The following is a 24,273-nucleotide window of genomic DNA, read 5'->3' as shown; positions in this document are numbered from 1 at the left end:
TAGAAATACAAAACATAAAACATAAGCATAAGTCATATAAGCATTTAAAACCGCTATCGCTTGAGGTTTTTCTACTGTTTATTTCTTGGTATATGGACAAAAAGACTCCCTGCAAAACAAGCTATTGCTATTATTGTTGCGACAGTTTTCCCAATTGCCTTAACATCATCATTTCATATAAACAATTGTCCCATATCTGAAAGGGTGCTTACATTTTCAACAAAAGATACATAATTAGCTAATCAATTTAGAGAAAACGATGAAAGTCATAGGAATGACAACAGCAATACATCAACCACAAAGTCTGAACAGCTCAACAAAATGGTGGTAATCAATTAGATGATCTTTTGTTTTGGAGGGTCCAAATTCATCACTAGTTGAAAGCTGCAAATGCAAGGACAGTTTCAACTCATTTCTTTTTTTTTTATGAATTGCAAAGATTTGACTACCACTTCAAAACACAACAAAACAAACCAAAACACCACACATTTCGATATCAACAATAATTGAATATGGAAAAAGCAGTAGTTCAACATTATTTTCATCAAACCAACAAAATTGAAGAGGTGGGAATACGACAATTAACTACAGAAATAACCAAACAATTTCAAGGCTTTTTAGTGCCCCATCAGTTAAAGTGACAACCAAATTATCTAGCCCATGAAAATCAAGAAGTGGAATGAACCGATCCGGCCTATCAATCAAACTGTGCGCATTCACCCATTTGACCAATCACAGCGATGATTGTGGTCGGACAAACTCGGTCATGTGGCGCGTATATGTGGCACGCGCGGCAGAATCGTGCAGAATGCATAGATATAGAATAGAATAACTAGATCGGTCGCGCGTACATACGCGGGTTCTGGCATGGGGGCCGCCATTGCCAATCCCCCGTGTACATGTTCTGTGCGTTGCCGTCAGCACGTGACTTTTTGCCGTCAGCACGTGACATTTAGCGTGTCAAAGGCCTATCTCCCGTGTTCATTTTCGCGCGTAACATTTCGAACGTGAAATTTTTACCGCGTCCATGGCGAACCAAAACTTGTTCTACACAAGCAATGGCGCGTATGTACGCGCGACCGATCAAGTTATTATAATTCTATATCTATGGCAGAATGTCATTGGGAGTGTTCGTACACGTGTCTTGCTCACGTGCGCGGTGGGCGGAGCTTAATGGAAAGCCGGAACGGTCCATATCCCCTTCTGAATGAATATTTCAAAGTTCAAAGTTTGAACCCATATATTTGCAAGAAGCCCAAGTTTAAAGACACTGGACACTATTGGTAATTGTCAAAGACTAGCCTTCACAGTATCTCAACATATGCATAAAATAACAAACCTGTGAAAAAATTTGAGCTCAATCGATCATCAAACTTGCAAGATAATAATAAAAGAAAAAAGAGGTTGTGTGCATTTAGATGGTTGATTTCAAGCTCTAAATCTGAGGTCTCTAAATCAAATTTGAGGAAAACTACTTCTTTCACGAAAACTATAGCACTTAAGAGGGTGCCGTTTCTCACAATGTTTTATACCGCCAACCTCTCCCCATACCTAGTTACCAAGTAAGGTTTTATACTTTTATGCTAATAATTATTTTGAGTAGTTTCCAATAGTGTCCACTGCCTTGAAGCAACCAGAAACCATAATCATCATTGCCCAAGAACAAATTCCAGTAATGTCCACAAATAAGACAAGATTGCGTGACAAGAGAACCCTTGGAGGTCTACTCAAGAGCTATATATAGGATTGTGCACAAAACTATAACCCATACAGTAACAAAAACTCAAAATGGCTTCCAAAAAAGGTAACAATGATATCCTCATTACTGAATAACCAATTACAATAATTAAACAGATAGCGTGACGAAAACCTTTCAGAGGTCTCTCTGGAAAGCCGCAAAAAAAGGACTGCATCTCGCGATTGATAAAATTGGTTGAAGCATACAAGATGTAATAACCTACGGTCAGTACTGTACATACCTCAGTCATATATACATAGCTACCAACTGACCTGTGCTTTATTACTTTGTACACGTAATCAGGCATACTTCTTGTAGAGTATGAGAGTGAGAGTGCTTACCAGGTCAAATCTTCTCCCATCAGTAGCTGTTCAAATTAAACATCTACATCTCTACATCAATTTATACTCCAGCAATACCATGCAAGTCGCAATCCCGCTGGAGTTGTTTTCTACAATTATAGTCAGGCATGTGAGTAACTATCCATGAAAGAAGAAGAAAAGAGATAACTGGGCAAGAAAAAAAAAGAGAGGAAAGGATAATATTCCTGTACTTTTGTACACAGAAAATGAAGAAAAAAAGAGCAAAATCAAAACCCCAAAAGAGGAAATCAGCTTAAAGGGAAGGTACACATTTGGTAATTACTCAAAACAAATATTAACTTAAAAAACTGATTTGGTAACGAGCAATGGAGAGCTGTTGATAGTATAAAACATTGTGGGAAACGGCTCCCTCTGAAGTAACGTTGTTTTTGAAAAGAGGTAATTTCTCACCAAAATATTAAAAGACTTCTAGCTACATGTAGAAGTTTTTTATTCCTATCTGAAAGCACACAAATTCGTCCAACAAGGGTGTTTTTTCTTTCATCATTTTCTCCCAACTCAGATGACCAATTGAGCTCTAATTTTCACAGGTTTGTTATTTTATGCATATGTTGAGATACACCAAGTGAGAACACTGGTCTTTAAAAATTACCAATAGTGTACCTTCCCTTAAAAAGAGGAAATCTCACATGCCTGTATAGGATTGCACTCTATGGAGTCAGTCCAACATAAATCGTGTCGACAACGGCAATAGTGATTTCCCATTGTGGATTATAAGGCCTATCTCAACCATAAACTTGATTGAGCCCCTAAACTTTTGCTCTTGCAAGTTAGATTACTCTTCCACTTGTAACTGTCATACAAAACTTTCTTTGATTTGAACATAGGCACTTGATTGAAATTTCAAAGTGGGTAAATTTAAAAAATGGAAGTTGATACTTATTTTTTTTCTCTGAAAAGCACTCTAAGAATTTAACCCAACTTAGAAACCAACACAAAACCTCCTTGTGGCAGTATTAAGTCGTAAATCACTCTCTTCTCTGTTTCTACATCAACCTTAAGCATGCTAAACACGCCAACCCCGAGGGAAACAATATACTTTTTCAGCACCGAACCGTATCTCCCTCACCCTTTTTTTTAAATTAACATTCACAAGTTTCATCTCCAGGGAATTCAAACCAATGAAACAATAATGTTAAGAATCACAATTACAGGCTGCATATCCCCCTGTGAAGACTCAGAAGCAACAGGGCCGAACACACAGTACGCACCATGGTACAACATCAAACGGCCATCTTGAACCTAATTTGCAAAGATACCGGTGTATTTTCAATGGCGAGTCTCGACGGCACGAAACGTTTTCAACAGCAACGCTCTGCTGCACTAAAGGTGAGAATGAATTTATTTGATTTTTTCTATGCGTTCGCTTTCAATAAAAGCATGTGTGCCACACCTGTGGACCACTCTCTGGAATTACATTGCAATTTATTGCCATGTACAAAGTTAAAGGGAGTGTATACGTTTGAATATCACTACTAAAATGGCAATGAAAACTTACTTGGTTAGAAGTCGCAGCAGCTTTCGATTTTAAAAGCATTTTGAGAATCATTTCACTTCACGTAAATGTGTTCATGCAAAAAAAAATCAGTTTTATCATCCAAACTTAATACTTAAAAACGTTACTGTCGGTAACGTTTCTCAGATTGTGTATTCCAATTATGGATTATTCTTCTCGCATATAGACATAACCGCTTCGGACTTTTGGGCGATACCTCAAAAATGCTGCCACCTCTTGAAATGAAATTTTCACAAGTTAGTTTTATTGCATAATCTACATTTATCTAGGATTAAAACAATAGAACAGTTCGAAAAACCAAAGGTATATTTGCCTTTAATGCACATCCCTATACTGGCCTCTATTTCTGTGCATAGAACTCAGAGATCTTTGATGGATCACCCAAGGCAAACTATTTGATCAAGAAGACTGCTTGTGGAATTGAACACAAACAGAAGTTTTTCTCATCCAGTACAGCAAGCATTTTATGATGTTCGGACAAATCATCTTTTGAATTCCTCACAGAGTTGTGCCTTATATTCAGAGAGGACGGCACGGCACCAGTTTGTAACCGATCAAAGACTGCTGCAAAGTTAAGTTGGATTTGAAACTTTGCATGGTGGAAATACGATACAGTAAAGGTTTGTGGTAGAACCATGTGATGATAACCCCTAGTTGGGTTTGGATGGTTCTGAAAAGAATCGTTGGTTTCAACTCGACGTTTCGATCAGGATGCTCTGATCATCTTCTGGAAAAAGCTGCAAAGTTGATATATTCTTCTATAGTATTTTCCTTGAGGGCATTTTCTTGAAAAGTAACAAGAAATATGATTTGAAAAGTTTCGCAGTATACACAGTGGGCGTAATACATTCCTTCAGAATGTCCATGGTTTAACATTCTTAAAAAGAAGAAAAGTTCAAATTTTCTTGAAAAGAGGAAGCTTATACTGTATAGAGAACACTGCAATTGAGTAACAACAAGGGGGCAGTCACAGAAACATCCAAGGCCACTTATCATCAGCTGAAATGATCAAAACACCTTCTGAACAAGATCTTGGTGCATTAGCAACATTACAACTATAAGCTGGCACAATGTCCATGGTTTAACATTCTTAAAAAAAAGAAAAGTTCAAATTTTCTTGAAAAGAGGGAAGCTTATACTATATAGAGAACACTGCAATTGGGTAACAACAAGGGGGCAGTCACAGAAACATCCAAGGCCACTTATCATCAGCTGAAATGATCAAAACACCTTCTGAACAAGATCTTGGTGCATTAGCAACATTACAACTATAAGCTGGCAATTTTGATCTCTACAGTCACGATCACAGTTTTGTTTTTATTTCTCAAGTCCCTATTTGCAGCACCGAGCAAAACCTAACATAACAATATTGTAGTCCCAAAACAAAGTGCCTGCTCTTGATGAAAACAAAATAAAAAACGACTACCGGCCAATAACCTTTTACGCAGGTACAAATTGAAAGAACTATCGCCCTTAGTATTCAGGCAAAGCCAAGACAGAATTCTCATGATCTTATATGTCTAGCATTCCTTTGTATTCATTTAAGCTCATGAAGCTACAATGTTCAAAAAGGGAGCCTCCTAAGGGAGAACCATGTTGCCATGGCAACATACTCTACAAAAATCAGGTATGATCTTCAAACAAATATGGTATAATAACAAATATGGTATAATAGATGTTAAATTTATATCGGGGATAAAGAATATTATTTTTTTTTTTTTTTTACCCATACACCGAAGTGTGTAAGCACTGTATACTCAGTATTTTCCCGAGTCCTGTGAAAAAAATATCACTGGCATGTTACTCGGGTGGGATTCGAACCCACGACCTTTGCAATTCTAGAGCAGTGTCTTACCAACTAGACTACCGAGGTTGCCCGGTAGCTAGAGGCAGTTCGAATCCTATGTTTTGGCAGCGGGTACTGCAATGATATAATAGATGTTAAATTTGCATCGGAATAAAGAATAATAATTTTTTTTTTTTTTTACCCATACACCGATGTGTGTTAGCACTGTATACTCAGTATTTTCCCAGAGTCCTGTGAAAAAATATCACAGGCATGTTACTCACGTGGGATTCGAACCCATGACCCTTGCAATTCTAGAGCAGTGTCTTACCAACTAGACTACCGAGGTTGCCTGGTAGCTAGAGGCAGTTCGAATCCTATGTTTTGGCAGCGGGTACCGCAACGATATAATAGATGTTAAATTTGCATCGGGGACAACAAATATGATGTAGCGCTTATACATTCCTCTGTAGATTGACGATTCTTTTCCTTTCAAACATAATCTTTTACTTTCCCAAATGCTGAAACTTACCATTGGGATTAGTAGTTACTGATAAATAAAATATGTTCTCAATCTCAAATCTCACTGATTAGGCCCTATCAAGTTCATTATCACCAGTGAAATATTTTGGTAAAAAAAAAAAAAAGCAGGCCTAATACTTCACAGAGGCAACAATTGTCTCCATCATTGCCTTTGTGTACTAGAGATGTTCCAGTAGAAAATTTCAATTTCCTCATAGGGTGCCCTTTACTGTGGAGAAAATGCCTTGGTGCCCTTGCCCTTTCAAAAAAACGAAGCATACAGGCATGCTGAAATAGCACTGGAATACACCACCAATCAACACTTCATTTCAATTGCCGCAACTGAAATAAGCCGTGTGAATGTGCACAATGTCCCTCACAAAACACAAAACCATTGCCGAACAACTACACTGAAGACGATAAACTCCTGACATAATCACAACTAAGGTAATCCAAAATACGCAAAACAAATTTTAATCAGGACCTTTAACTACTGAACTGACAACAGTGGTTTAGAAAATAAATGCCAATCATTTGCGGAATTAACTATTTCTCCAGATGCTCAACCTCATCAAATGAAAAACTACTTCACTTTGCATTACGCATCAGGTTTTACTATAGGAATTGAATAAAATATCCAAACAACTCAGACACAGTATGGAAATTTACCCTCAACTGCAAAACAGTGAATTAACTTAAAATTAATTCGTCATTCTGTCGCCCCAGAAATGATTAAATCTTTGTGGAGGGAAAAAAAAGTCTTGATGAAATTATTTGTATTTTAATGAAGGTGCAACAGCTGAAAGTACAGTCCACTTGCAATGGTTTCACTATGGGGAAGGACTGCCCAAAGGTACTCCCCTTTTAAAAATCAATCATAGTTGTTTCAAATGCAATATTTCACACTTGCTATAGATCATGTTTCTGAGAAACAAAAGGTAAACGAAAGGAGAGCTTGACCGAGCTTGGCCAGCTGAGGCATAATTGATCAAGCCACAAGGGTTATAAATGTAAAATATGAATGTAGTACGATATACACTGTTTAGTATGGTGGTAGCTCAATATACTGTGCAAGTCTCCTGCGTACTTGAACTTCTGGGACCGTATTTGAACTTCTGGGACCAAGTTGGTGCCAACCATATTTAGTTTAACGTTTCCATGATTCTGTCTCTTCAAATAGCAGAACATAGTTTATGGTTAAAACACTTTGAATCATATCGTTTAGAAAGTATTTCATGATTGACAAATTGCCAAGGGTATTTTTCATTGACAAAAATTTTGTTCAAACCGAATTTGACAGGAAGATTAGATTTTATATAACAACAAAACTGTCCGCTCTTGATGTTTTCTCGCGAGACTTGCACAATCTAAAGGAGTAGGGAACCTGCCTGAGCCTTGTAGTGCCTCAAAACCCAGACAAAGTACTAATAAAAGGTCTTGTTACTTCAAAAGGCATGTTTTCAGTGGTCTGTCAGATAAACAACTCAGTAGTGTTTTTAAACGAAAAGCTTGCTGATGTAAAAACAATTATAGTTAAGAGCCTGTCGTTTTAACTCCTGGCAGAGTTTGTCTCAGAAGGTTACACAAACAAAGGCCTGAGTGTAACAGGAGGCAGCCAGGTGGAGAAATTAACCACAAAAAAAGTGCAAAAAGCAAGCAGTAGATGAGCAGCCGAAGTGGTGAAGGTGAACTAAAGAGAAATAATCGGAAATCTTAAATCTCATTGTTAATTCTCTTAAAATGCTGTGACTTGTTTTCACTTTTTTTCATTTCAATGTTTAAACGAATTGATGTATGATTTTGTGAAATGTCGACAATAAACTATAAAAACAAATCTTACTCCAGTATAATTCTAAGAAATATCTTGCTATCTATGCTGTCATATAGAAGACTTTTTTGATCATCAATGGCGTAATTATTTCACGACAAATGAAGTCACTTATAATTGTTTACAAATTTACAGGTAAGCTGCGTCGTAAACAATACACTACGACATCAGTTAAAGGCAGTGGACACTATTGGTAATTGTCAAAGACTAGCTTTCACAGTAGATGTATCTCAACATATGCATAAAATAACAAACATGTGAAAATTTGAGCTCAATCGGTCATCGAAGTTGCGAGATAATAATGAAAGAAAAATAACCCTTGTCACACGAAGTTGTGTGCGTTTAGATGGTTGATTTCGAGACCTCAAGTTCTAAACTTGAGGTCTCGAAATCAAATTCGTGGAAAATTACTTCTTTCTCGAAAACTATGGCACTTCAGAGGGAGCCGTTTCTCACAATGTTTTATATCATCAACCTCTCCCAATTACTCGTCACCAAGAAAGGTTTTATGCCAATAATTATTTTGAGTAATTACCAATAGTGTCCACTGCCTTTAAGACAAAATGCCTAAACAGAGTAAACAAAATCGTGGTTTTATCCCTCACCAGTATATAGAGGAAATGACGTTGAAACTTAACCTCACTTCTCTGGCCTTGCAAGAACACTTAAATTTGCATTCATTTGATAAGTTATTCTTGTTGATCCTCTACAAGCAAAAAGAACCGCCGAAGTGCATTATCGGATTAAAAACGTAGAAACAAAACAGAAATGAATGATTATGCAGATACGCTTCTCACCATGGAAGCTATTCTCTGGAAGTGTATACACACAATTTATAAAACAATTTTCTATCTCTCTTATTAGTGAAGCTGTGATGATTGCTTTTACATTTTTTTCAACACTGATTTAAGTATAATATTTCAATATTAGCTTGAGACACAGGCTTGCTATATAGTATGATGAATCTTTCATATAGTACAACAAGACAACGTTACGATCGAAAATGATTGAGAGAGAGAGGGGGGGGGGGAGGGTTGAGGGGAAGTCTATGTCATGTCAAAAAATAATTCCACTCGGTAGATTCATGAGTAAAAGGGGTTTCCGTTGCCAGTAAAAACTTTGATGATGTACAATTTAACCAGAGCGAGACAAGCATTTACATTAGACGGGTTTCGCATTCAGCCGTTGAATCTCCCACACTCGGTGAAGCACACACGGTTCTTCATGGTATCCCAGAGATTCGCATTAGCAAGATTGAAACACATAACTCATCAACGGCGTATGCAGAGTTGGGGGTCTGAGGAGGGGAATGGGGTGGTGGTCTAGGATCGTTGTCGCCTACAATGCTGACAATTTCACACAGTAAAAAATCCTTGCTAGTTTGCCTGGATAAGGATATTACATATTCTTACAATGGGATATAGACTTGATTGTATGTTGTATGATGTATGAATGGGAATGACAATGATGGACATAGGGTAGTCAGCTGAGTCAACTCATTAATATAACTTAACCTCATACTCTCTTTTGTATGGAAATTCACTCCAATTGATTGTATAAATACTGACAACTGCAGATGATTTTGTCCCTCAGTTTCAATCAATTATAAGAGTGAATTTCAGTCTTAGAGAGTACTATTCCCATCCTGAAGTATTTTGTCCATGTACATTATCATAATTCCTTTGTTGTATTGCTCAGCTTGTCTCGGTTGTCATCTTCGAGGATAAAATATCATTTCAAAAAAATCAATTTCTTTACGAGCCACAAAAATTTAAGAAAAATCTTCAACACCGATCGTCTATCAGTCTCACTTCAACAGGTCGTTGGACAAAAGCAATTTGATGCAAAGTGTCGCGCTCAAGGACTTTACGTGTAAAAAAAAAAACTCCATGGCCAGGATTCGAACCCAATATTCCCGCAGATCCAGCCAATGAAATATAAGTCTGGGGGTGAAAACCACTTGAAGACGGCACTCCAGATGGTGGAGTGGCTAGCACTCAACCAACTGGAGTGGTTATTGGCTCCTGGCACACAATATACAGATCCTTTTCCATTAATTCTGGCTAACTTAATTTCTGCCGTTGCTGGAGAATTGCCTCAACATATCTTGTTTTAAAGCCATTGGACACTTTCGGAACAGAAAAAGAAAATTCACAGATTTACAAATAACTTACAGGGTTTACAGAAGGTAATGGTGAAAGACTTCTCTTGAAATATTATTCCATGAAATGCTTTATTTTTTGAGAGAACATTAAAACAATATCAATTCTCGATATTGAGAATTACAGATTTATTATAAACACATGTCATGACATGGCGAAACGTCCGGAAACAAGGGTGGGTTTTCCTGTTATTTTCTCCCGACTCCGATGACCAATTGAGCCTAAATTTTCACAGGTTTGTTATTTTATATATAAGTTGTGGTACACGAAGTGTGGGCCTTTGGACAATACTGTTTACCGTAAGTGTCCAATGGCTTTAAAGCAGAATGTACTCTGTAAATTAGTTTTTTTATGGGCTTAGAAATGGGTTTAAATATATGATCCCTCTCATCCAGTGATGATTTTTTTTATCCAAACCCTGACTGGCACCATTTCTCTTAAATTGATGCGTCTGAAATGCTGTGATTTCTTTCTCGAAACCATTAAGGGATCCTGTATTTATAAGTGTGACTTTAAATTATAAGATTAGTATCTTAAATAATAGATGTTAAATTTGCATCATTGGTAAATATAAGATGAATATCTTAATAGATGTTGAAATTGCTTCAGTGATAAAGATATAATAGTAATAAGATAAAGATATAGATACAAATATAATTAGTAATAAGACAAAGATATAATTAGTAATACTAATTATATCTTTATCGCTGATGCATTTTCAACATCTATATAGATACTCATCTTAATTATATTAACAGATGTTGAATTTGCATCATTGGTATAAATAATATAAAGTTATTAGTATCTTCATAGATGTTGAAATTGCATCAGTGATAAAGACTTAATTAACTTATTGCAGATGTTAAATTTATGTTTGTGATACAAATAAGATTATACTAATAGATGTTAGATGTTAAACTTGGATCAGTAATCAAGATATGGGTCTTAATAATAGATCATAAAATCGTGTGAACAAAAGATCATAGGCGTATTGCTAGAGTGGGATTTGAACTCTTGACCTTTGCCATTCCAGAGAGCAGATGTGTTACCACGCAAGACCAACGAGCTTGCCTGGCACCTATAGGGGTAGTTCGAACCCTCTCTACAGTACGGAGTATAACAACGTTTTTGATAGATGTTAAATTTGCATTGGGATAAAGAATATAAAGGTTTTTTGTTTACCCACACACCAATGTGTGTTCGCACTGTACACTCACAACTTCCCCCGAGTCCAGTGAACAACATAAGAGAGAGGAGACAAATCCAAAACAAAAACAAAGCAATCGACAGGTATGAAAACAAGAACAGGATGGTTTGGACCCCTAACTCAGTGTAATCAAAACTCTTCACCTTCTCGCCAAGCCCCTTGAAGAGATATTCACATCTTAATATTGTCACTTTCTCTTTCTCAAAAGCGAAAGCTCCTTCATGCTTGTTTAGATGGGGAGAGTTTTTATAAGATTAACGTCTTATCTTGAAAAACAACATGGTTCTGACCTCTAACTGAATGAATTTAAATCATCCAAAAACACACTGTATCCAGCTGAAAGGCAGCCGTCTCTATAGGGTCAAGGTTAATGTTATAGTCCTGAAAGGTAAAACTGTGATGAGAGGAGAACACTATCTTTTATTCAGTGCATCTGGCTATGGATCTTCTTTGTCGGCTTTAGCTGAACATGTATTTATATCTAACCTTAATTAATAGTGCATAGAGCTGATGGGATAAGCACTTAAAGGCCATTGAATAAACTAACATGAACTGACATGCTGTAAATCTGTTGTATTGTAAAGTCTTTAAAAATGCTTCATAAATTTTTTAACAATTATTATAATTTTATAACAATGAACATTTATTCTGAAAATTTCACGGCGAGTGAACACTTTTAACCCACTCAGTGGACCGTTCTTACTCCTTTAACCTTGACCATCAAAGCTAAGACAACAACCATCTCTTCCCTTACAGGAAAAACAGTGTCTTGCTCAAAGGTCATGACCGGGACTTGAACCCATGACTTAGTAGCCACCCGAACTTGAGTTAAGTGCACCAGACTCCTCGACCATGACATGTTCTTTGTTCTTTCAGATAATCACAATTGATTGCTCCACAATATAAATGCTGTCCATTAACTGTAAAACCAACATATTAATTAATTCCATTACAACATTGTTTAGTCTCCCATAGACTATACATTCATTTTGGAACCAACGACCTTTGCAATTCTAAAGCAGTGTCTAGAATTGTGTCTAGAATTGCAAAGGTCGAGGATTCGAATCCCATCCGAGTAACAAGCCTGTAATTTTTTTTCACAGAACTTGGGAAAGTACTGGGTAGTGTTAACACACATCGGTGCATAGGGGTAAAGCCAAGATGAATATTCTTTATCTCCAATGCAAATAAAACATCTATTAAACTATATAGAATATAGAACAGTTTTGAAGGAAGTCTCTTTTCTTCAATTGTAAAATTCAAGAGATACAGTTGTACGGGATTGAAAGAAGAGGCGGGCGTTGTACCCTTCCTTTAAACATTTTCCTTCTTTGAGCCAGCCGCATCTCCATCATGGAGAGAGTTGGGACATCGGATTACTCCCATGTTTACATGAACTCAATTTACAGGACAGTGTTTGTAAACCCATTTCATCAGTGAGTTATACAAACAGACTAGAGGATACTGATTAAGATGGGGATGGGGCGGGGTTGTTAAAGGCTTTCCACTCTGGCGATGCTGACCCACAGTCGAGGAAAGTTGTTTTTACACATTTGACACAGTTTATATACTCCTTGTTTAATTTTCTCTTCCTAAATGTCACTCTATGCATAAAGAACAAGGGGATCAGACTTCACATTTTGCTATATTATTCTTGCATTTTCAGATGCATGATTTAAACACGTCTGTGTGAGAGCTATCTACAGACAGAACATCACAGAGCTCTGAAGACCTACTTTCTCCCTCACCCTGTCTGTTTTCAGACTACCTTATTTGACAAGATGAATTGCGCTGTCTATGTTTTTGCCTTTACACATGACAAAGCCACTATTAAATTATAAGCCTGAGTGAGAGTTATGTATGGACCGATGAAAACAATGAAATTGCAGACGTCTCTCTTACTAACCTTGACCTCTATTTCCAACAAAATTCCATCAGTTAAAGTCACCTGGAAGTGGTATTTTTTCAAAATAAAGCTTTTGTCACTAATATATGTGTTTTGATGAGTGGAATGTGAATAAACAGTTAACTAAGGTTTTAAAAAATCAGTTCTTATGTTATTTACAAATTTAAGAGTAGACCCCGACCCGAGAGGGCGCTGTTCGTGACGTCAATCGAGGTAGACTTTGCCTGTAATGCGTAGAGTAAACACAATTGCAAAGTACATGTACGGACCAAGTCGTGAGTTTGTACGTTTCAAAAAAATGCCGACCAGGTGTATTGCTGCTGAATGCAGAAAAACACTTTTTGAAATGTACCAACTCACTGACGACTTGGACGTACATGTACTTTGCACGTGTGTTTACTATACGCATTGCAGGCAAAGTCTGCCTCGATTGACGTCACAAAAGGGGTAGGCGGAGTCAGCCCCCCAAACAACTTTATATATTTTTCAAACATATAAATCGTGACAAACAATTACTAAAAAAATTGTTTTATTGTTCGTAAGCATTTACTCTTATGTTTGAAAGAAAAAAAATTCTTTTTCCAGGTGACTTTAAGAAAACAAGGCAAGATCCACCTCTTGCTGGAATTAAGTGTACACTGTCTGAAAAATGGATTTAGTGCATTATTGCATTTGGCTCACATGTAAGAAATATATGTTATTCAATTAGTCGCATGACAAGTGTATGGTGATGGCTTGGGACAACGGCTTCACTTTTACAGCATGGAGAAGTCAAGATCCCTCCACAGAATGCCCCAGTTTTGGGTGTGTATAACTCGGTCTTGGATTTAATCACACTGTTCAGTGTTGCAATAATAAGTGCCCAATGTTGTTGCTGTTCAGTTTTCTTTGAATGGTGAGGCAATCTGTTCATTTAGATTGAACTGAACAGACTTCTCCGCCCCAAATCCTCTCACCTCCCCAAGCTTACACTCCTCCCCTAACTCCGCCCCCATGACAATTACACCAGTACCAAAAACACACTGCCCCGCCCCCTGCAAGTTCAGCCAGTGCCACTATAAACACATTGCTCCCCCTTTGAAAAGTGAAGCCAGTGCCAAAAAGACAGCTAGGCCAGTGCCAATAAAACAGTGCCCCACCCCTCCACCCACCCCATGCAAGTTAAGCAAGTGCCAATAGCACATTGCCCCCCCCCCCCCGAAAAATACACCGTTGCACTAACACATTGCCCCCATGACATGCCACCCCCACCCCAAATGAAGGTACAGTAACAATAACACATTGCCCCACCCCATGAAAGTTACGCCAGTAAAAACGCCTTTGCCCCTACCCCCTCGCCATGAACGTTACGGCAGTAGTGCCACACAAACACATTTGTCTGCCAAGCCGTCTGCACGAACTGGTGAATCAATCTGATGATATTTCCCGCCTTTACATAAATGTACACCCCCCCTCCCCATGAATGTACCACTTCAATATTGTGCCAAGTGTGTCGTTAATCATCTTAACATGGAACCACTAAATGCCACCTGTGATGTAGTGTTTTCTTGCTCCGTTAAACCATGGTCAAACCCACTCCTAGCGTCGCCACAGCTTCTACCTCCAATAACTACATAACTCATTCAAATGTATTGTATACAAACACTTAAGATTTATGCAGTATTTCTTTTTATCAAGACCAACCATACTAAGTGCACAGTTTTCTTGTTATTTTCTCTGTCTGTGGAAGCTGGCTCAAGTTGCCAGAAAGGTAAAACAATAAAGGCGAGCAAATCAGAGTTGAGATGTTAAAGGCGTGGAGAATGCAAACATGTTTTAGAGTGTACGGGGTACACTCAACTTAGGGTGAAGAACTTTGGGTGAAATCAATAACGAAAACTATAACTATCACGACGCAAAGAGAACTAATTCTATTGGTTGAACCGCTCCGCACAGAATACGCGCACGCTTATTCAACCAATCGAGGGCATGCCTGGGTAACGTGATCGTTATCATTTTTCATAATCGCTGTAGTGTGACTAGCCCTTTTGTGAACCAGTGGTAGATATAGAGGGAGGGAACCGCAAGATGGGGGAACCACAACCCACAGCAACATTGTCATACATGTATGTAATGTATTGACTCATGAGCCCTAACTTCTACATGTACCTCCCCAGGCTCAAAATTCTGGACATGTCTGGACACGACCCCCTCCCCTCTCATTAAAATCATTCGCCTAAGCATAGAGAAAGGACTAGGCAAGCGTTAGAGAGAATGTAATTCATCATTCAGATTCAATTATGAAACTAGATTCCCAGTCAAAAGACATGTATACCATGATGTGACTATAATTACCATGAAAAAACTAGTTTACTTGGTAAAGTGATACTTCTCAAGGGCCAGGAAGTGTATTAACTTACAAAATGAGACATCAGAGAAAGAATAATTGCATATATTGGGAGAATAGTTCAACAACAGTTATGAATAACAGAGGCTCCAATTCATCGCATATATATCATATTACATGCGAGACTTCGGGGCCTCTTCATATTGGACCCACCACATTAAAGATGCCCTACAGATGTGTGAGGGAAGGTGTCTTGACTGTCCAGAGTAATTATCCACATGATGGCACACAAAATAAAGAGATAGTGGTGAGGGTTACTGCTTTGGTAACCTATGGTGCGTCATGTCTGGTCCCTTCAGCTATAATGTATTACACATAGCACACATACGTAGATCCTTGTCAACTATGCCCAATTTCATTGCTCTGCTTACACCGTAAGCACAGAAACAGCGCTTGCGGAAGCAGGGATTTTTGTGCTTATGGCAAGCGTATATATGACAGGTTAGCAGGGAATTTTGGCTTGTGCACATGCACGTGCGCAGAAATTTGGCGCTTGCAAGTAAGCGGAGAATGGTGATCGTAAGCGCAGAATTTGGTATTAAGCAGAGCCAAACATTGGATGCATGTGTCGCGCAATATCATGTCATGTGAAATCAGGACTATTCCATTGGAAACGAGTCTGCCAAGCATAGAATAATTATCCATATTGGACTTCAATATCAAATTTTGGAGCATTGCGGCAGTATACATGGCAAAATAATGGATGACAATTGAGGCAGTCTACCAATCAAACGACAAGGATTGTTGTGAGTGGTATATAAATTTTTAATACAGGCGCCCATCCAATATGGATAACTAACGGATGCTTTGCAGTGTGATTTCCACAACAAAGGTTCCCCACCCATTTGTCTGAACCAGGCAAGTTTGGTCACATCAAACAACACTAATGACTACATGGAGTCTTCCACTTTGTATTAAAGGTTTCAAACAAAATCTTTGTGCTGAGTGAACATATTTCTGAGTATTTTTTTTTATTTGTAGTGAAACATGTGTGAGTTATGTAAAAACAAATGCTAAATTTTGTTTACTCATGGCGCACAATACATGTATTTTGACCATTCTCTGGCTTTTTCCATCGGCTGCTTGAAATTGAACAATGCAGATTTTATTCAACAACAATGCACTCATGAGTCCAATATTTGTACAATATTGCCCTTTAGGAAAGAACTTGAGTACAGGGACAGCTGATACTTCCTCAAAAACTGTTCTTTAGAAAAGAAAGAAAAAAATAACAAGAGGGGACTTTTTAATGTACTTTTTGAACACGGTTTTCTCTGCAAGATGTTGTGATGGTTGATTGCTCAGTGGCAACTGTCCAATACTTCACAGTGAGTGTAATAATATTTTACTGACACATATACCTTAAGTGCTAAATTGACTTTTAAAACATTCATCTTGACTGATGTCAACACTAAAAGCATCATAAAAATGGATGGAGTTTGCCCACTAGTTCTTCATCATTAATTTCGTTCAAGCACGACATGCTACGAGAATTACCCTCTAAAGACAATCTATAAACCATGATATTCATGAGACATGTACGCACATACATTTCTCCAATGCATGTATGTCATTGATTTCCAGATTGATACTAAACTCAAACCTGTATGTAACGCTGCCCCATATCTACAAGACTTTGTCGATAACCATCGAGGCTAGTACATTGCACATGGTATGAAAGTAGACGTATCATTGAATCTGTACTTCAATCACAATTGGGGAAAAAACTATTAAAGAATTTTTAAAAGTTCATTGATTATGAAGTTGATATCAGTACCAATCCTTCAGAGATAATATACTTTCAAGGTAATTATAAGATAACAGCATTTGAGGCCCCTAAAACAAGAACTTATTTTGATTGCCTGATATATGAATGTGCACAAAATTCCCTGACCCCAAAAACCTTAACCTGTTTTTCTCTTGTTTTCACTCAAATTTGATATTTTCACAGCGTTTATTCAAAATTGGAGGATGTGAATGAATGACTCTTCAAAAAAACAAGTTGTGGGCTACAATTATTTTATTCCAGAGGCCCTTGCCACCTAGTCCTAGGGCTGAAACAGGATTACCCCTTTTACAGTTAATATGGATGTAGGCTTGGGTATCATCAGTCCGAAGCCTGGTCGGTAGAGCAAATATTACATAGCAAGTGTCACGACCGGGATTCAAACCCACACTCTGCTGATCAAACACCAGAGCTTGAATCCTCTTAACCGCTCAGCCGTGACACGCCATAAAAAATCCATTTATATCGGCCTATAAGATGCATAAACCTCTTCTCGGAGGAGTGTCGCCTCTGAGAATAGCTGGTGTGGTCTTGACAATTCAAATTGTACACTCTGCTGGTCTTCATTTTGAAATGGTGAGACCACACCGGCTCTTTTCAGTGTCAACAGTCCCTTCTATTGACCCCTTGCACTCATATCACACGCGGCGACTGTGCCACGCTCACCATTTTGGTGGTCAATACAGGTTTATGTGTACTGAATAATGCGCAGTGATATTGACCATCAAAATGGCGCATCCCAGATCATTCCGATGATGAGGTCAGGTGAATTGGGTCAACACATACAGTTGTAATGTACCTGCAATTTTACGAGTTGTAGTTACATCCTATAATAATAGTAACTTCCGAGATGCGTTTCCCCTTTAAATCTCTAATAGATGAGATCGTCGACTCTCACACCAAAATCAAATTCAACTTGCTGATCTGTCAAACGACATCTTTTTAGACAATTTACACATGATTTACAGAGAGACTAAAATGCAAACAGGCACAAACAATATGCAAACACACAGGACATCAATCCTGGGTGTAGAGAATACGTGAACATGTTAATTGGTCATCACTTTGGAAGCATCCATTAAGTCATGTTTGCGTTCAAGTTTGCTTATGCAAAGTAGGTTAAAGCGAGAAGAAAAAATAAGTGTTTGACTATCGCATGCAGGCGAGTTAATCTATGTACACACCATGTATATTAAAAACTGAAAATAATCGGATTGAAAGTGTCTCGTTCATTGTTAAGAGGTTGGGATTGAAATAAAACCCTGAAAGGGAAAAAAACGAAGAGTAATAAGCTACTGGACTTAAGATTTTAAACTTGTGTATTTTATTTTATTTTATTTCGACCCTTCAAGCACACTACAACCATAGGACAAGTCAGGCTGTCTTGTGTTTTTAAATTGAATGATTATTCCCACTTGAACAAAAATGATCAAAAATGTAAATGGTATTATCTGGTCCTATAATCATTAGTTCAGTCCAGTAAAAAATTTAAGGTTAAATCCTTCTGTCTACAAGTTTGAGACTTTGAATTACATTCAATGATTATGAGTGCGCATTAAACTGTCTTCAGCATCCAAAGACTCCGAGCAGATCTGCACTTGAAACTTGGACTCAAAGACACATTGAACCTGTCAAATTCCAGACAATTGGAAAGCTAGCGAAACCAATTTGGAATAAGTTCTTACAATTTTTGGTACATTTAGAAACGAGAGCTAAATCTGCAGGGACAAATGCCAATGGAAGATGATAAATATTTTATATCCTTTCCACTTTATACATTCTTCATCACATTAATGTATTCACCAAGGGTGCATCAAAGAAAAAGAAAAAAAAACAAAACAGAACCAACAACACCAACAACAATTTTTTGTTCCTGAAGTTTCACAAACAGAAGTTTCCCAGTAACTGGTCTCACAAACAGTAACAGTAACCTTGGTCAAAGATTTCACGTTAAGAGTTTGTTTTCCCGCAGAAATCCTTGAAGAAACAGATAGCTGTAGTTACAGCTGGGCCAAGTGAGTATTTTGTGAACACCCGTCAATCCTGATGGGCAATTACGTTTACACGTTCAGCGTTACAACACAAGCGATATCATGCAGCTGGCTTTTGATGCTTGAGCAAACTTCACAACCAATCTATAATTCATTTAAACCAGGGGGACACGTCCAGCTGTTATCCTTTACAGAGTGGACACTACATTACGTAGCAACAGACTAAGGTCTTGAAAAACACGGACAAATCAAAGAGGTCCTGGACCTGCTGGAAAGGATGATGCTATTTATAACTCCTTGAGGTAAGGCATCTAGGGCTATACAAGTTAGTATGGAAACATATGTGTTACAGTGCACCATCATGGCACTCATACACTAGAGCTATTGCTCTTACAGATTTGCCAGTAATAGGCCACAAGCATAAGTATCAAAAGATAAGTAATACCAAAAACAATTGAGGATAAGGGGTCGGATTCACGAAGTCCTAAGAAGTATTAAAAACCTAAGGCTAGTCCTAAAGTTAGGACGAGTATAAGACTAGTCTTAACTCTTTGTGAAATTCCATCCCAAGGACAAATCTAAAGGACAGATTAAGTTGTCAATGTCAAGACCAGGAGTCAAATCTAAACTCTGCTGATCAGAACACCAGTGCTTGACCCCAGAGCTTGAGTCCAATAGCTTGACTGCTTGGCAACAACATGCTGCTTGACTGAGGTACTAAACCATGACATTTAGAACTTGAACTTATGGCCTTCATGAGCATGACTGAGAAAGCTTAGCTTCAACACAACACAACACAACACAACACACCACGACACAAGACAACACAAAATGACACAATACAACCCAATACATCACAAAACAACATAACACAGAACACAAACCTACCCAACACGACACAATACAGTGTCATGTTGTGTCGTGTTGTTTGGTTTTTGTTTTGTACTTTTTTTATGTTGTGTTGTTCTGGTCGTGTTGTTTAGTGTTGTTCTGTCAATTCATCGTGTCCCCCGGAAGAAAAGCGTAGCAAAAGTTACCACAACACCGTAACACAACACTACTCACCACTACACAAAACAACACAACAACAACCTTGACTCACGACGATGCTGAAAGCCTGCACGCATTCTGCGAAGAACACAAGGGGGAAACGGCAAATGATGTATGTGTCACGCAACCTCCAAGGCCGAACATCGTCACGCAACAAAACCCACCAAGTACTTGAGCTTGTCATGATAACAGACTGTACTTTCAACTGAAGGTCACAGCTAGACTGCTGACTAGGGGTCACTATAATTACGGCAACCTTTACCTCTTTAATCTTCAAAATTCCCATGTGAGCACTGACATATTTTTTATTGGTTATTTTTTCGGTGAGGACAATTTGCATCAATAAATTAACGTGTCCGGGAAGTGTGGAGCCATCAAAATTATAATTAGAAAAACAAATAGGCGTTTTTATAGATGGAACAAGAAGGTTTTTTTCCTTCTTCCTGCATAATTAAATTTAACTCCCATCTAGCTTAATTGGAGGCACACAAAGATTACAAATAAATGACAGTATGTTTTTTGGCTTATGGCTGCACACCTAATAAATAAATAAATAAATACATCAACTTCTATACAATAGCATTTTGTGTGAACTTTATTCCAGATTTGCAGAATGGAGTAATGATAAAAACCTATATTGCACGGCTAATATCACTACCATGCGTCATGTGTGTTCTATGTCACGCACCAAGTTTGCTCAAAGATAAACACATTATCACACGCGTGCTCGTGGAAATACGGAAAATATAGCGCGTCTCAGCCTATATCCAACTCGGCCTTCGGCCTTGTTGGATGTTGGACGCAGAAGCGCTATATTTTTCCATATTCCACTCGCGCTTGTGTGATAACTTATATTATCATCAAGTACGCGCTAATCCTCCTATCAGATTTGCAGAATGGAGTGGTGATAAAAACCTATATTGCAGGGCTAATATCACTATCATGCGTATTGTGTGTTCTATGTCACGCGCCAAGTTTGCTTGAAGATAAATACGTTATCACACGCGCGTTCATGGAAATACGGAAAATATAGCCCGTCTGCGTCTCATATCCAACTCGATGCAGAAGCGCTTAATTTTCCGTATTCCACTCGGGCTTGCGTGATAACTTATATCATTGTTTGTTTCGATGTTGGTGGTAAAAAATAAAACTGTATCTGAGAAGACAAAAAACAAAAACGAAAACACAGCGAGTCTGATTGTAGTCACCTAAAGCATGTTGGATTGCTTAACATTTCAAGTTAATAAAAGAGCACTGACTGAATAGTCAAGTTCAATGCACATCTAACATTGTTGATGACTGACATCACCTCTTCATCTCTGGGGAGAAAAAAAATAGCACTCAAAGGAAGTCCTTTTTTTTCACCACAAAGGAAGACAGAAGAGGCGAATGAAATTGAAATTGACAAAACGTTTCACAAATGTTTCTCTTTGAGGCGTGACAATCAAGCAGTTGGCTGTGTTTGTGATGATAAATGCGTCACGCTTAGTGCGTTTTGTCAGTTTTTACAAACAACCTTGCTGATGTTATTACGTTCCTTTGGGTAAAAATGTGCACTCTTAAACAAAATCGGTTTAATGTTTTCCACTTTAAAAAATAAAAAAATAAAATTATCCAAACAACATCATCAAAACGCCGAACAAAAGTTGAGTGCAACTCTTTCAGGGGACGCTGAAATTACAAAGTTGAAGGTTAGCAAACGTTGCAATTTAATTATAGACTTTTATAAAGCAACTGACTTACTCTGTCCAAAAGCTGAAGCCCCACTAAGGCTATGTTTATAATAAATGAGAGTTTAAATGGGAGTTTAAACTGTCAATGTCAAAGGTTTACAGGGCCCATGGCCACAAAAGCACATTTTGCTCAACAGTAGACATGGTAGAAGCTGTATCCAAATTATTAAGCAACTTTTACTTCTGCTTCTGCTATGGCTCTTGGCTTAACGACAACATTGGAGGATAGGACTTTTTGACTTGCTGGTCATATCAACTGTGTAGCCAAAGCCATCAGTTCATAAATGGCCACAGGCTTTCAGTTCAAGCTTTTGGGGATACATTGTAGTTATACAGTTGTATCTACACATAAAGTAAAATGAACACAAATAAACCATAAACAACTTGGAAATCTGTTTTGTTTTAATTACATGGATTTGTTCCACATAGTCAATGCACCTTTGAATACACTGATTGATGACTGACATATTGAATAAAAACTAGTAGGGAAAACCTGAGGGTCTTTAAGATTCTGAAGATTACAATGCAGACACACAACATTGGGCTAATGGGTTCGGGGATGTGGGAGGGAGACAGGGAACCAGACTGGACAGAGTCATTGCACAAATGACCGAAAGGGCTTTAAGGCTCCAACTAGCTCAAGCAGCAATTACCAGGAACAGAATAGACACGACAGTTTGTATTTTACAGGCAGTGAGAACATTAAGTGGGTCTGATAAGCAAAGTTATGGCTAGCACAGACTTCATAAGTTAATTCTAAGGGAAACATGTCACCATGTGGAAGTGTCATACTTACTCCTTCAGATGGGACGTAAAACCTTTGGTCCCGTGTGTTGTGTAATGCACCTAAAAGAACCCAATGCACTCAAAAAGAGAGGGGGTTCGTCCTGGTTTTCCTGGCTGGATTGGCAGCATATTGCGCCACAGCACCTTGTAAACCATTACATTGTGCTAAGGAAAAAGGCCTCATAATTTAAACTTTGTCCCACTCGCCTTGCGGTAAATACTTGGCACTTTGTATCCTTTGGAAAAAGCCACGCCTTAAATATGGTTATTAAGCATACCTTACCCTGTTTGAGTTGCCCTAGTCAAATGTTTGCTACAAAAACAAATTTGCCAGCAGTACACATAGCTGCTGCCTCACTTAGCAGCTCTAGAAAATTGGACCCCAAAAGGAACAGATTTTATTTTTTCTATTTTTTTTTTTTTTGGGGGGGGGAGCATCTCTACATTTGAGGCTGATGCAATAAGTTTTAAGTTTCTTACCCCTTCCCGTTCTTGCTCTGCCAGCTGAAGGGAACATCTCAGCTCAAACAGTGTGTCCCCTCCGAAGATAGACCCAATAAAGACACCATCATTCTTCAGAGCCTTAAGAACCTGTGGACATAAATAGGAATAGGAATAACAAAATACTGAGTGTCTGTCTCATAATGAACGCCATCCAAGAGCTTAGGGGTATGAGAAACAAAGTGAATAATAATCAAAAATAACATAATTAACTAGTTCTTGTATAGTGCATTTCACAATAATGTCTCACCGCACTTTACCTAATTAGTGCGCTGATCATTGGGCCAATAACATTCCTATAACCTTTCTCAGTTACCCGAGTATACAGCCCTGAGCTGCCCTATGGTGCTAGTGGCTTTTTCATACACAAAATCAACCTCTACCCTCACAGGTACCCATTTTATACACCTGGGTAAAGAGAAGCATTTATAGTAATTAGCATCTTGCTCAAGGACACAAGTGCCATGACCGGGATTTGAACACACACTCTGGCAGACTTGAATTTGATGCTCTTGACCACTTGGCCATGACACCAGGGGCAGCTTGTCGATTGAATTGGAAGCAAACTTGGGGGGGGGGGGAGAGGAGAGAATTCTGACTCCCAACAAATTGGCGCAATAAAGATTGATTGTAAGTGATGACGTGAAGTGAGATGAGCCAATGTAAGGTTTGCAGTAGCGATATGTAAACATTTCCCTAATGAGCTGTGGTGGTCTTGAAACAGCTCGCAGGAAGGTCATATCCCGCTTGGCGGCTACGGCTATGGCTGTTGCTAAGAGTGTTGCTAAGGATGTCCTAACCCTTGAAGCATGATGACACAGCGATGCGGTCAAAGTCACCAGTTCAGACATGGTCCACCGATTTGTCTTTATAACCAGTTGGTTTATGATCATCTTCAGGTCATATTGAGTGATTAAGTTCAATTTAGCGATTAGTTTCATGAGTAGCTCTAGACAATACATGTAGAAGCAATGATGACACTAATAGGGTAC

The 24,273-nt window shown here is 38.3% G+C and overlaps 1 protein-coding gene across 1 annotated transcript in view; it reads right to left on the bottom strand.

Moving 5' to 3' along the window:
- Nucleotides 1-24,273, bottom strand: part of LOC139947872 (arginine-hydroxylase NDUFAF5, mitochondrial-like) — a 113,247-nt gene that overhangs the window by 32,164 nt on the left and 56,810 nt on the right. Inside the window, exon 8 of the mRNA XM_071945703.1 lies at nt 23,261-23,371. Within this exon, the coding sequence (XP_071801804.1) occupies nt 23,261-23,371 (111 nt within the window). The remainder of the gene's footprint in view (nt 1-23,260; nt 23,372-24,273) is intronic.

The sequence above is a fragment of the Asterias amurensis genome, chromosome 1 (genome assembly GCF_032118995.1).
Source record: "Asterias amurensis chromosome 1, ASM3211899v1".
Taxonomy (NCBI): domain Eukaryota; kingdom Metazoa; phylum Echinodermata; class Asteroidea; order Forcipulatida; family Asteriidae; genus Asterias; species Asterias amurensis.
This window is presented reverse-complemented; position numbering and strand designations above follow the sequence as displayed.